Source organism: Cupressus sempervirens, chromosome 6, assembly GCF_028749045.1.
Source record: "Cupressus sempervirens isolate cs-2001-9-10 chromosome 6, ASM2874904v1, whole genome shotgun sequence".
Lineage (NCBI taxonomy): Eukaryota > Viridiplantae > Streptophyta > Pinopsida > Cupressales > Cupressaceae > Cupressus > Cupressus sempervirens.
Genome location: NC_143123.1, coordinates 638,182,281 through 638,195,528, shown reverse-complemented (window position 1 = coordinate 638,195,528; position 13,248 = coordinate 638,182,281). Strand labels below are relative to the sequence as shown.

Below are 13,248 nucleotides of genomic sequence, written 5' to 3'. Positions count from 1 at the left end.
TTATAGTTGTTGAAAGAATTCCAAGATGCACAAATTTCACATGTACTTCATTTGAGAGGAAAAAAAATTTATTTTTTATTTTTAAAGTTTGTAGTAAAAACTTTCAGCCATAGAAGGGGATAGAGGAGATAAAACAAACATGCTTATTAACAAGCATATTCATCTACAAACAATCAAATATTATATCAATAGGAGGCATAATTATTATTTGGACATCATCTCCATTAATACATGTGCATAACCAAAAGTTCTAAGTCATACAAAATATATTCTTAAGATAAAAAATTATAATCATACAAGCAATTTCATAACATAACTTAAACTAGAAGCTAAAAACTTTTGTTTCAAAAGGGTAAGTGCACCAAGATACGATGGATAAAGGGGGTGTATAAGTGGTCATTTTTATTTTTATGAAATCAAGTAAAAAGAAAAGAACTTAGAAGAGAAATTTGAGCGAGGGACTCAAAAATAGAAAATGTAAAAAAGAAAAGTAATTGTATTACTATGAATCTAGTTTCTAAACTACTATTTATTTTTAAATAGATAAAATCAATAGGGTCAAATCTTATGTGTACAAAAAGTTGTTTTAATTTTTTTAGAAAAATATTTCATATTGTTTCATGTGTGCATTAGAAAAGTCATAGTTAGATTGAATTTTTTTAAAGAATATTATGGTAGAAACCTAGTTAAAAGTGAGAGATAGAAGTTGTCTTTTTTTTGTAAATTTTTATGATTATTTTCTTTTTATGATATTTTGATGTGAAAATGTCTTGAAAATATGATGCATGTTTGTGCGCAAAACATAACTTGCACTAGAAAATTTTAAAAATACTTCTTTTTTAAGTGTAAAGAATATAGTACACAATAACAATAATATGTACTTTATTTTAAATTTGGTCAAGTAGATTAAAATAAATTTAAAAAATGGTACACACGTCTTTGATAACTATAGAGACATTGGTAAAATAAATTAAACTATAATATGTTAGCTTTGTCCAAAAATATAAAAAACTATATTGCGAGCAATCTTAGAAGATGTGTGAAATTTTAATGGTTTGCAAATACCCAATTGATGATGTGTAAACTTGATGATGCTAAAGTTGATAAACCTATTTTGAAGAATAGAAAGCATAAGAAATGAGGGAAATGGAGGGAAATGAAGCTCCCAAGCCCCAACCTTGTTATCCAAGCCTATTAACTATCATTTTCCTTTGCTTAATAATTTGTCAAACTTAAGCTTGATCAAGTTATTTGAATTTAAAGTAATTTGATTGTGTAGTATTTTCTATTTTTTGGTTGGGTGACCAATTTTTTGCACACCATCTTGGTGCACTTACCCAAAAGAAAGTCAAATCCATTATCTTACACAATTTGGATTGCAATATAATTTATAAAGGGGTAGGATGAATCATGTAGAGTGTGACCTCAGAGACATTATTTAATGAGCTATTTAGTTTAAGTTAACCTATTATTAACTAGTAGGTGCATGTTTTTGGGCATGCAACAAATAACTCAAAGATTTTATATATTTTGAGAGGAGTGGGTCATAATAATAAGTGTTAATGATGAAAGTGTTGTAGAGTGTGACCTCGAACACATTATTTAATGGGCTATTTAGTTTAAGTTAAACCTATAATTAACTAGTAGATTGATGCTTTTGGGCATGCAACAAGTAGTTGATAAATTTTATATATATTGAAAGGAGTGGGTCATAATAGTAAGTGTTAATGATGAGAGTGTTGTGTCTTTCTTTTTAAATAATTAAACTTCTTGAATATCTAATGTAAGCTTTCTCATATGTTGAATTAGAAAAATTCAAAAATTACATAAATATAAACAATACCAATTCAGACAAACATTGCTAAAGCACAATTATTCATTACATATTAACAATGAATTACAATGTTGCATTGTACATAATACATCTATTTTAATAATAGATCCTTAGACTCCTAAGGCTAATAAATTATCTTATGTATACAATATAAATGATATTATTTTAATTGATACGAAGGCACCATGCGAACATTATAGACATGGAAATCTGTCAAATCATAATTAGAGCTCCAATATAGATCATTGGATAGTTCAATATTATCATGATCTGTTGTGTAGCTTAATGACCTACATAATTGACATCTTGTTGACTCCAACTTCAAGATCCACACAATGTCATACTTCTTTAAGTGTATTATTGTCACAATGATTTTGTTCCCATGAAGTGTAGACCAGTATGTCAAAAAAGTAAAAGAAAAAAAGTGGAATCGTATACTCCCTTTTCAGAAAGCAAATCCTAGAAATGGAGCCTCAGCATGTTGCTATCAATTTCACAAGGCCTATTTCAAGGATTCTGCGCCAATTTGATTTCTTTAACTGTTTTCACATCCCCCTTATCTATCTTAATAGTTCTTGTAAATATATAATCATGGCAATCAACATTACTCATGTTCTCCCTAGTTTCATCCTGCATTGGTCATTAAGACAAAATCACTAGCTTCATCCTTTACCCTAATGTTGATGGAGCATTCTTTGATTAACTAATTCTTTCACCACTCCAATTGTTAGGGGATATTGTTAGTACTTTCATTCTTTCTAGTTCTACCCATGCTAACACTCATTGGAATTAGTCTATTTTTGCATCCGAAAAAATACACAATTGAAAGTGACACAATTGACAATAACACTAATAGTCCAATTGTAATGCCCCATCAAGAAACCCAAGAGAAATTATCTTAAACATGATACAAAGTTGATGGAGTAATTTATTTCCTTCAATTTGTACACATCAATTAAACATAAGCAAAACAACATACAACAAAACAAGTAGTAGAATATAAAAATTTCACATAAATAGTTACTTATATGTTAACTAATCTACTAAGAGTAATTGCAAGTACACTAACACATACAATAAATGAATAGCAAAGCACGTCATCATATAACTATACAAACAATACAACATGGTGTACATAATGAATCATCTTCCACTACACAAATTGCAAAGATAACAATAATGAAACAACTGATCATAGTACAATATACAACATCTCTAAAAGGGTATATCAGTCAATAAAATGATGCATAAGACATGCATACGTATCATGAGATAATCTCCAATGATGAGAAAGAAGATAGTAACAACAATAAGAATCATCCAACAACTGACTATGAATGCTGAAAATCGCAAGGGTAGAAAGAATCACTACCGCCCAACCATGTGAAAACAAGTCCCACACAACTCTCATGAGTTTGGTCCATGAATATCTCCAAAGAAAATCACATTTCTAAAAATGTACTATTATCAACATGGCCCTTGGATCTGCAATAAAGGGAAGCTACTGATAACACATTTCCAGCTGCACACACTGAACGCCTATTGGTTTGGAAAATCTCATTTAATATTTCTTCAATCTAACTCTGTGATTTGAAGAAAGGCATATTCCTCTGAAGCAGCTGGTCACATAGGTCTGCATCTGCCTCAAACCAAGGAAAGCTATGTGGAGGATCAAACAGTAAACCCTGTTTCAGGAGACCTAAATGTCGTGAATACAACACTTGATGTGATGTTACAGGGAGCCGAATAGACTCATATTCAGCTAATGCTGCAGAAATCTTGTCAAAGCCCCACTTTGCAATTGATTGACCCAAAACACTCGCATCCATGATTGACATGTTTGTGCTTCTGAGCCCATGCGGGGAAGTTGGATGTGCAGCATCAGCCAAAAGCACTACACGATCCCAAACAAATTGCTTGAGTGGTTCTCTATCATATAAAACATTTATGAAAGGTTCCGGGGTGGCCTTCATAAGAGCGAATAACTCTGGTCCCCATGTCTTGCTGGCTTCTTCATGCATCTTTTCAACGGTGCCCTTGTCTACTTTTGCAGTTAACGAATTCATCTGAGAAAGAAAGAGAAAATTGTAGGTCATTAGTTTCTTTGTACAACAAAACAAAAGAGCTATGTAGTTTGCCCCAAAGGCATTCCAAAGATAAATAATATACAAGTTGGAGGTTAACTAGTTCTACTGTTTTATATGCCAATGGAACATTACAAAAATGTTGCCAATTCACTTGGAAAGGTACATTAGATTATCCTGACATTAAGATCTTTAAGGTCATTGAAAAGAGAGTGAATAAGATGTATTTATTAAGGAAAAAAATGGATAATATAAATAGGCTCTTGGTTACAAGAGTATAATGGCCACAGCGGCTAAAGATTCATTCATGATGACAACAATTTTTTTGTCAATTTAACTTCTATCGAATGGTTTCTCTTCTCTAAGTGGATCTTGTTACTCAACAAAATCTAAATAGCTTATACCAGAATGCACAACCACATTGGAAAACCAGGAACCTTAATCCATAGGATCTCAAAAGCATAAGATGTCCGGGTTGGAATGAACTCAATTTTTTATTGAGTCATCTGAAAAACACAAAAATGCAGAAATGTTTAATAAAACTTTAAGAGGTGACATAAATATTTAATACCTTCGTATGAGGTTCAGGCTGATTGACATACCAAAGCCAATTAAGCCTTTTAGCATGCAACTCGTAAAGCACAGAATGACTTCCCTTGGCAAGATCAAAATACAAGCATTTGCCAAGATCAGGGTAAGCTTTCTTAATGGAAGCAATCATCTCAGGTGAATCATTCGTGGAATAATCATAGACACCTCGCCATGCAAAATAGCCTAAATACCTGCAGAATTGAAATTATGTTTATGCTCTCAGTTTCTACATTCTAGTCTTAATTATCCTTTTATCTTTACAATCTCTTTTACAAAATTTAAAGTTAGTTCATTATAAAATTCAAAACTTCAATTAGTCGCCTAAAATTTACCTGCTCCTAAAGGTGTATCAAACGGAAGAAATGTATTCTGACATTCTGTATATAAACGATCATTTGAAAAAGAATGTGAATATATTTCATACGTATAGATAAAATTGGGCGTGGCTATCCTCCAGACAAAATGCACCTTCGAATTTTTTCAAAATTATGAAAAATACACAAGATTTTTACGAAAATTTCAGGATGAATTCATGTTGATTTCAAAGGTAAATAACAGAAAACATCACAAAATCTGGAAACAGATCACTGCATTTGGTCAGATCTGAAGGGAAAAAAAATTGAAAATTTTGACTTTAGAGTGCATTTTGTCGGGAGGATATCCCACGCTGATGAATTTATCACTTCAATCGACTGAACCCATCCTATGGGACAAAATAAAGATATAAGAAGGAAATGAACTTTAGAATTGTAAAGCCTCTTTTAAAGCTACCCCACACTTACCAATATTTATGAAATCAAGGTTTTGCTGTGAACAATTCCTTAAATGGGAGAGTATGTACAGGTTTTTAAAGGCCAAGACATCCTGGCTGTCCCAGAATTAGACATGATTGCAGGAAGAGTTATTTCATCATTAAACCTTAGCAGGTAAATTGTCTCACTTGTGTATGCCTGGAAAGACGGTTTGTCCGGCTTAGTTGCATGGGCGGTAGCTCAAGCATGTAGTATCTATTCAAACAAATTTGGGGTCTAGGATTGGGAAACTGGAAATGTTTGCATGACATATGGTCATCAACAATCCAATGCTAAACTTCAAAGCTGATGCTCGGCCGAGAAGTTCACAGCCGAGTAGAAGATTGCATCTAATACCCAGGAGTTCGAGCTATCACCTACACCAAGCTATTAGCTCTATTACATTATTAATGGATTTGTGGGGACTCTATTGTGTACTTTCTTTGTTTCTCAGAGAGGTCACAGTCTATAAATTTAGGCACTAGGAACCACAAAGATCTCCAACGCTGCTACATTGACTACATGAGACATCCTTATGTCAACTGATTTTTACTACGAGCATCAAGCTCATTGTCGCAACCATTAACAAAGTAGAAGCTTAAATGATGATCCTCAGAGTCTATTTATTTAGACCACCCCACTTTGTTAGACCGTAATAAGTAAAACTGAGTTTGGCAAATGCATCCTGTCAAAATCCCAGGGCAAAGGCCATAAAAGCATCGATATTGAACTCTTCCGAAAGAGTTTCAACTATGGATATTAGGAGGGCTTCTCTTGAGCAGAGTGTTTAGCTATCTCTAGCTCAAAGGGAACTAAACAGATCCTCTAGGCCCAAGTCACTCTCTAGATGACAACATAAGCCTTAATTGGCAAATAGAAACTGTTATTTAGCAGAACAGATTCTCCATTTAATGTTGACAAGGAGTACTTGTTGTCCGCTCTTTGTCCCATTGCTTATCTATCCTAATGCTTTCAGTTTCATTTCACTACATTGTAATTTCTAGGGACTGTACTGTTTTTTGGCCAATGGAATGTATTTTGCGAAGTTATAAAGGTAATAGTTCTAAAGCAATCATGATCTGTGCAGAAGCACTATTTTTAATTCCCTGCCAAGGGAAACCTTGCGAGCGGCCTATGTGGAAAATATATTCTTCAACAACACAAGTGAAAATTTTAATTTGCAAACCTATCTCTAAATATGTTTCAAAACATTGATATTCCTTGGCTCTTGATTATGGACTGTGAATTTATCATAAATACCCAAAGAACAAAGTTCTTAAACGAGACCTTTAATGAGACCTGCAAGTTAATTCCAAACAGTTTTCAAAAAATGTTTCGTTTGCTAGAGGATTTCCGATTTTCCCATATGTAAATGTCTCCCCATCCTAGAAACTTCATATCTGGTGGAAGAAAACATTAGAAATGCTTCTATGGAAGCAAATGACATTGAAGCAATCAGAATTTGCAATGCTTTTTTAGAGTTAAAACATAAAACAAAGAAATCTTCATCTAAACTTTCTACCAAAATTTCTGACATCGTTTTCATCAAGGAAACATGTCATTTCCCACTCTTTACCTATTTTATTTATTTATTTTGTTGGTCAGCACCTTTTTTAACCAATGGGGCAATACAAACTTTCTTGAGAGGTAAACAAAACTCGGGGGGGTTCCACTGACTGCATCAACATGGGTATCCATGGGGCAGAGAAACCAGGAGGAGTTAAATGCCAGACATTTTGCCTGGTGTACATATCTGCCCACCATACAGTCTGGCTTGATGGACCTAGCTCCCTTTCATGTCAATTTTTAGAGGAGCATAGCCCAGTTTTCACCTGTTTCCAAATCCAATTCATTCTCTTTAAGGAGCAGGTCTCATGAAGTCATTTGGCACACTTGGTCCAATGTTCGGGCTGGGTCGGACAAAGTTTTAAAGAGACTTGACAGGGCTATGATTTCTGCGCAGTCCTTTTTTTCCTTTTCTCAAAAGCATGCCTTACCTGTCACTCCCCTACCTGATGTGACATTGTCAGACCACTCCCCCATTCTCTTTTCTATCACTTGGCACACAGCTCGACCTCACCCGAGTAAAACCCAGTTTTACCTCAATGCCTCTTTGCTGGCTCATCCGCCTACTGTTGCTCACATTCTACATGTCTGAAATCTTGAGCCTTGGCCCCACACACATGTTGGATGGATTCAATGGTGGAATGACGCTATCCTCCGTACTGCGAGGTTTCTTCGCATCTATGGTAGACAGCTAGCTATGTACTGCAAAAGATCTTATGAAGCCACTACTCTCGATCTGCGTATGGCCTCTGAGGCTCTTGCCATGAATCCGTTCGATACGAATCTCCAAGTTCGGCTTACCAACTTTAGATACCAAAAACAGGTTGCAGATAATTATGCTGCTCAGGAAGCTCAGATCAAGGCCTGTCTCCACTGGTTGGAGGTCAGCGATCAGGCTTCCAAGGAATTTTTTGGTGCTTTGAGGGCTCGGCATTCTGCAATGGGTATTAAACGCATCCAATAAGATTAGCAGATTTTCACTGACCTGTCGATTATTCTCCAGGCTTTTGTGCATCATTATGAGCAGGTTTTTACAGCTCAAGGGCCCTCTATTGTGCGTGATCAAGCGCTGCAAGTCTGCCTTGATGTTACTCCTAATAGGCTTGCTCCTAAACAATATGCATTTTGTGAGCAAAAGCTAATGCTCGCAAATTTAAAGGAAGCTATCCTTTCCATGGCTGATGACAAAGCCCCTGGATGTAATGGCTTCCACTGTGAGTTCTACAACCTGCTTTGGGATGACATTGGCCCCGATTTGCTTCATGTTTATCATGAAGCATACAACTCAAATTCATTGGGTAACATTATTAACAAAGGGAATATTAAATTCATACCTAAAGCTGGCAATCCTGAAGAAATTTGTAATTGGCACCCCATCACTTTGTTGAATGTCTCCTACAAGATCATTGCCAAGGCTCTCTCTCTTAAAATTCAGCATTTGCTCCCTCAGATTGTTCAACCTGAACAAATTGGTTTTATTAAGTCCTGGTATATCTTTTACAACATTATTGCCATCTGGGAAGGGATGGAATGGGCCAGACATTCCAAACAATAGGCCCTATTCTTGAAGATTGATTTCACTAATGCATATGACCGAATTGAATGGCCCTTTATTTTAGCTATGCTCCAAGCTCTAGGCTTCGGCCCAATATTTTGTCAATTGGTGCAAATGCTTTTTGGGGATGCCTTTGCTTGCATAACCATTAATGGTCATCACTCTAAAGCCTTTGGTCTCTTCAAATCTATCTGTCAAGGTTGTCCTCTTGCACCTTCTCTCTATGTTTTGGCAAAAAAGGGCTTTGGCTATTTGTTGGCCAGTGCTATTTCTCGAGGACTGGTGCGTGGTATTTCATTACCGGAGTCAACCACTCAGCTGGTCAATGGCCATTTTGCAAATGATTCTTTCCTCACTCTGATTGAGGATGAGGAGAATATTGCCAATGCTTTGCAATGTTTGGATATCTTTTGCCTTGCTTTAGGGTCTACTATCTAATGGCACAAAACCCTCTACTATCGACAGTCTTTTTTGCTCAAGCCTCACTGATTACAATAGTATGGATGGAAATGGGTACAACATGGTGAAATTTTTTAATTCTAGACATTCCATTTGCTTTTCAAGCATCTCCTGTGGATCTGTGGAATGTTGTGCTTGCTCGAATTGAGAAGAAGCTAGAGTATTGAATCACTGAGCCCCTCTCTCTTGTAGGAAAGTTTCAAATCTGTTCCGAAGTGCTTGCTGCTACTCATGTGTACTATTCTTCTTGTTGGGCTCCCTCTAAAGCCTCGTACCTTAAGCTCGAACATCTTCTCAGGGACTTTCTCTAGGCCTTTGATGCTGTACATCATGGCTTTCACAGAGTTGTCTAGGATTTTTGTTGTTTGCCCAAAGATTCTAGTGGCCTTAGTTTACTCTCCACCCGCAAGCAGGGGATAGCCCTCTATGCCAAGTGGGTCGTACGGGCTCTCTTAGGAGATGAAGCCTAGAAAATTTTGCTACGTCACTACGTTTCTTCAGGCTTTCCGGTTAACCGTCCAGCTTGGAAGGGGATTGGTCTTCAAACCCTTCTTGTGACCTCTAAACTTGTTCAAATTAAGGGCATTTTGTTGCTAAGAGCATTTGGAAATCCTGGGAAGCCCTCAAACCTTGGCTTCATTGGACTGGTAATGGATTCAAAGATGGGCCCTCAATGAATCAACAAAACCTTTGGCGGTCGTCCTTGTTTGCCACACAAGGTGTGCCTTTAGCCAAGATTCAAGGAGCCAATGCTTTGCGATTATTTTGCAGGGGTATTAAAACACCTAAAGAATTATTCTCCAAGGTCACTATGAGCCTTCACTCATGGGAAGATCTGCAAGTCCAGTATAAGCGTATCCGTCCAAATCGATAGACAATTGATCTTCTAGTTTCTGCGGTTCCTCCCAATCTGGTGCACAAGCTTGGAATTCATTCATCTCGCCCATGGTGGAAAAGATTGGAAGTGGTACCCTGCCACTCCAATGACCAGTTATAAGCCCAGGCTGGGGTATCGAAGGCTAGTGCCCCATCTTCTGATGGTTGATACTCTTAACCAGCATTGGCATTTGCATTCCTCGCATAAGACTTGGAGACTTAGATTTTCCACTGTCTGAAATACCATTACAGAGCCAAAGATTGCTCACTTCGCCTGGTGTCTCCTCTTCTAGGGTTTGCCTTTGGGCCCTCGACTTTGACATTTGGGAGTCCCAGATCCTAGATGCCCTTTTTGTGGCCAACTTGAAAGCTTTCTGCATATTTTTTGGTTCTGCAAAAAAGCTCAGAATTACTAGCTCTAGATTTATGGTTTTTTTAGGCCTTTTCATCCAGATGCCTTCACTTGGTATATGGTGGTTCTGGGTGATGCTCCCAGGCTCTCTTTTAGATATGCCCAAATCTAGCATGCTTTCAGAATGGAGATATTGTTTACAATCTGGAAATATCGTAATGTTGTTTTATTCTCTCACAGCTTTCTTGATATCCATGTTGCAATGTACTCTAAAGCACATATATGTAATAATGTCATGTTGCAGATTCAAGTACAAACTGACATTGTCACACTAGAAGTGGCTCACTTGCAAGAGCTACTTGCTCACTGGGGAAATGCCCCTTGTACGATTGCCTGAGTACCTCCGGATACTTTTCCGCTGACCGCACTCCTCCCTGTAGTTGTCGGCGAGGCAGGAGCAGTTTTGCTCACCGCTCATAGACCCCCAAGTTGCAACCTCGTCGCAACTCTCCCAATGGTGGCTTTGGTGGCCGTCAATGCTCAGCCTCACCTCCTAGGAGGATGGGCTCGGGCTAGTCCCTAGTGGCTCCCCTGCTACCGCTGATGCAGGTTGGCCGTCTGCTCACCATGACCCCAAGTGGGCTTTCCCCCGGCTAGATCTTGCCATTTCTCCTCCTAGGGCTGAAGAAGACAAAGAGGCTAATAAAGATACTGCCGCTGCTGATGGTTGGGCTCCTCCTAAGCCAACCACTGACCCCAAGGATTTTTGGGGTTCTGATGATAAAGACCCTCTTTCGGCTGGCACTACTCTTGCACACTGAAGTTTCATGTTTTTCCTTTATATGCTTTTTTGATGAATAGTTGATTTCCGGCCTTGGGCCGTTTGAACTCACAGGGTGATCTAGTATTCCCCAGCCCCTTTTTGTGAATATGTATCTTTAATATTTTAATTAATGGAAAAGGTCTATTCATCGAAAAATAAAAGTTGTCAAAAGTTTGATTAGAATCTTTGTTTAAAATATAACAGTCCCTAGTTTTCAGGATTACAGAGTTGAGTGGGTGAAAAAGGTGGGGAATAGAAATTGCACCGCGAGCTTAGACTTTTTCCTACCAGTTATCACTCATGAAATTTTCAATTCGTATCCATTGATATTTCTATTTTTTATATATTTTTAATAACAAAAATTTGATTTTACTATATGACAAAATTCAAGAGGCCATTAGTTCCTTAAATTTCGAAGCTAAATTTCCAAACTTAATCTTTTAAGCTCAAACTGTACTATGAAATTTATGAGACCACAGACTTTAGAACACTGAAACTTTTTAGAAAGCCAAACTTCTTTCCACAATTACAGAGTAAGCATCTCAAATTTTGGGCGCAAACTGAATTTTTATGTAAGATGTAAATGAAAATTCATCGTTGCTTTTCACTTGTATGTTTCTGGTGATTGGATAAATCTACGAGGATGCGTGGATCATATAAGCCACTTCTAATTTCTTTTTGCTGAGTGGAACTTCTCAATTTAAAATTTAAACATGTGATCAGAGTTCATGTACACAGTACAGGCCATGCAAGAAAAATCATACTAACCCCGTAAATAATATAGTTTCAGTAATCTTACAGCCATAAATTCCTTAATTGGGTGTTGACTCAAACATCCGATCTACTCATGGTCAAATAGAACAAAAAAATCAAATAATAAAAATTAAATGAATCCATTTTTACCGTAAATTGGGCATTACCTCCTGTGTTGGTGAGGCACAAAATGTTTCCTAATAAGAGACATGGATCCATCTGCAGCAACCAGCAAATCCCCATCCATCTCAATTGTTTGGTCTGTCTGAGCCACCTTCACTTCAACTCTAACACACATTCCATCACCACTCTGCTGAAACGAAACAATCTCGTGACCCCAAAGCACTGTATCCTGTGGCAGCTTATCATACAACATCTTGTGCAAATCACTCCAGTGGGCAGCCCTAGAATTGAAATTCTCATCTCTAGCTAGCACTCGGGTGGCTTTACTTTTGCTCTCAGTTGCCTGATTCTGCTACAATATGATCAAACCCCAAATGAAATTTGTAGTGGGTATGTTAATTAGGTCAATATCAAACAATTACCAAAACAAAAGAAATTTTCAAAGAGGGCATTTAAAGGAATGGGGTGTAAAAATGATTGGGAAGAAAGAGAAATGTGACCTGGTCGATGGTGAGAGGAAGGGTGGAATCCATGAGTTGTTGATGGAGGTCCCATTGGGCCAAAGCTTGGCATGTCTGGGAGTCGAGAGCCAACCCTGCTCCAGCAGATTTTAATGTTTTCGCCTTCTCCAAGACAATAACTTGCTTACATCCCGCTGAAAAGAGAGCATGAGCACATGCCAGGCCAGCTATGCTACCTCCTACCACCACCACCTTCATCTTTCTGTCTTATTTTCTCATCTCTCGTACAAACTCCATTAAGAGCGTGTAACTTCAGGGCACTTCAGAAGCCCAAGAATTAGACTCCGAAATATCCCTCCTTTCTTTGCCGCCATTGTGATTGCGGATATTGTTGTGGTGTCAATACACGAATACCGTCGGTGGCTGTAGATGCTCTCCACATTCAATTGTTTAAATGTCGTTTTTCTTTTATTTTTCCATGTTTTTGTCAATTTGTTCTTAGTTTATTGAATGTTTAATCTTACTCATTAGAAAGTTGTAACATCATTAAGGAGGGATCAAATTTTATTGAGTGTAAAGCTTTGACATCATTAGGGATGAGGTTGTGATCATGTCTTGAATGATTTTGGCGACACGGATGCCCCTCAGTCCTTGACTCTAATGACTTTCATTGGTTGGTAGTTTGCAGGCCTCGTTCTTTCTAGGTTGCCTCGCAGATCTAAACCCTCCATTAAAAATAATAATCATATTTTTTCCCTCATTAATAGATTTAATATTTATTTGTAATGGGTCTATTAAATTATATTATATTTGTTTGATTTTAATGTTTGTAGGTACTTTTTTCCAATAGGTTAAAAGTTTTTATGAATTTAATGTTACTTCTTGAAGTTGATGGTTTGATGGTGCTAAAGAATGGCTTTAAGTAAACATAGTTTAAAAAAATTAATTTTAAAGTATTCTAGAAGATATGTCTTATTAAA

At 37.0% G+C, this 13,248-nt stretch overlaps 1 protein-coding gene across 1 annotated transcript; it reads right to left on the bottom strand.

Moving 5' to 3' along the window:
• Positions 1–2,966: 2,966 nt before the first annotated feature.
• On the bottom strand, positions 2,967–12,642 carry LOC149553842 (uncharacterized). Its single transcript, XM_089789192.1, has 4 exons — positions 12,308–12,642; positions 11,852–12,156; positions 4,490–4,700; positions 2,967–3,900 (listed from the first exon to the last, which is right to left on the bottom strand). Exons 1-4 carry the CDS (start codon positions 12,524–12,526, stop codon positions 3,412–3,414), a joined length of 1,224 nt encoding a protein of 407 aa, XP_089645318.1. The 5' UTR covers positions 12,527–12,642; the 3' UTR covers positions 2,967–3,411.
• Between the last annotated feature and the right edge of the window lie 606 nt (positions 12,643–13,248).

Coding starts and splice junctions, on each gene's coding strand:
- LOC149553842 (XM_089789192.1), bottom strand. CDS start 12,526: ATGAAGGTGGTGGTGGTAGGAGGTAGCATAGCTGGCCTGGCATGTGCT. Junction 12,157..12,307: donor TTCCTCTCACCATCGACCAG/GTCACATTTCTC, acceptor ATATTGTAGCAG/AATCAGGCAACTGAGAGCAA. Junction 4,701..11,851: donor GTGCCTCACCAACACAGGAG/GTAATGCCCAAT, acceptor TCAATTCTGCAG/GTATTTAGGCTATTTTGCAT.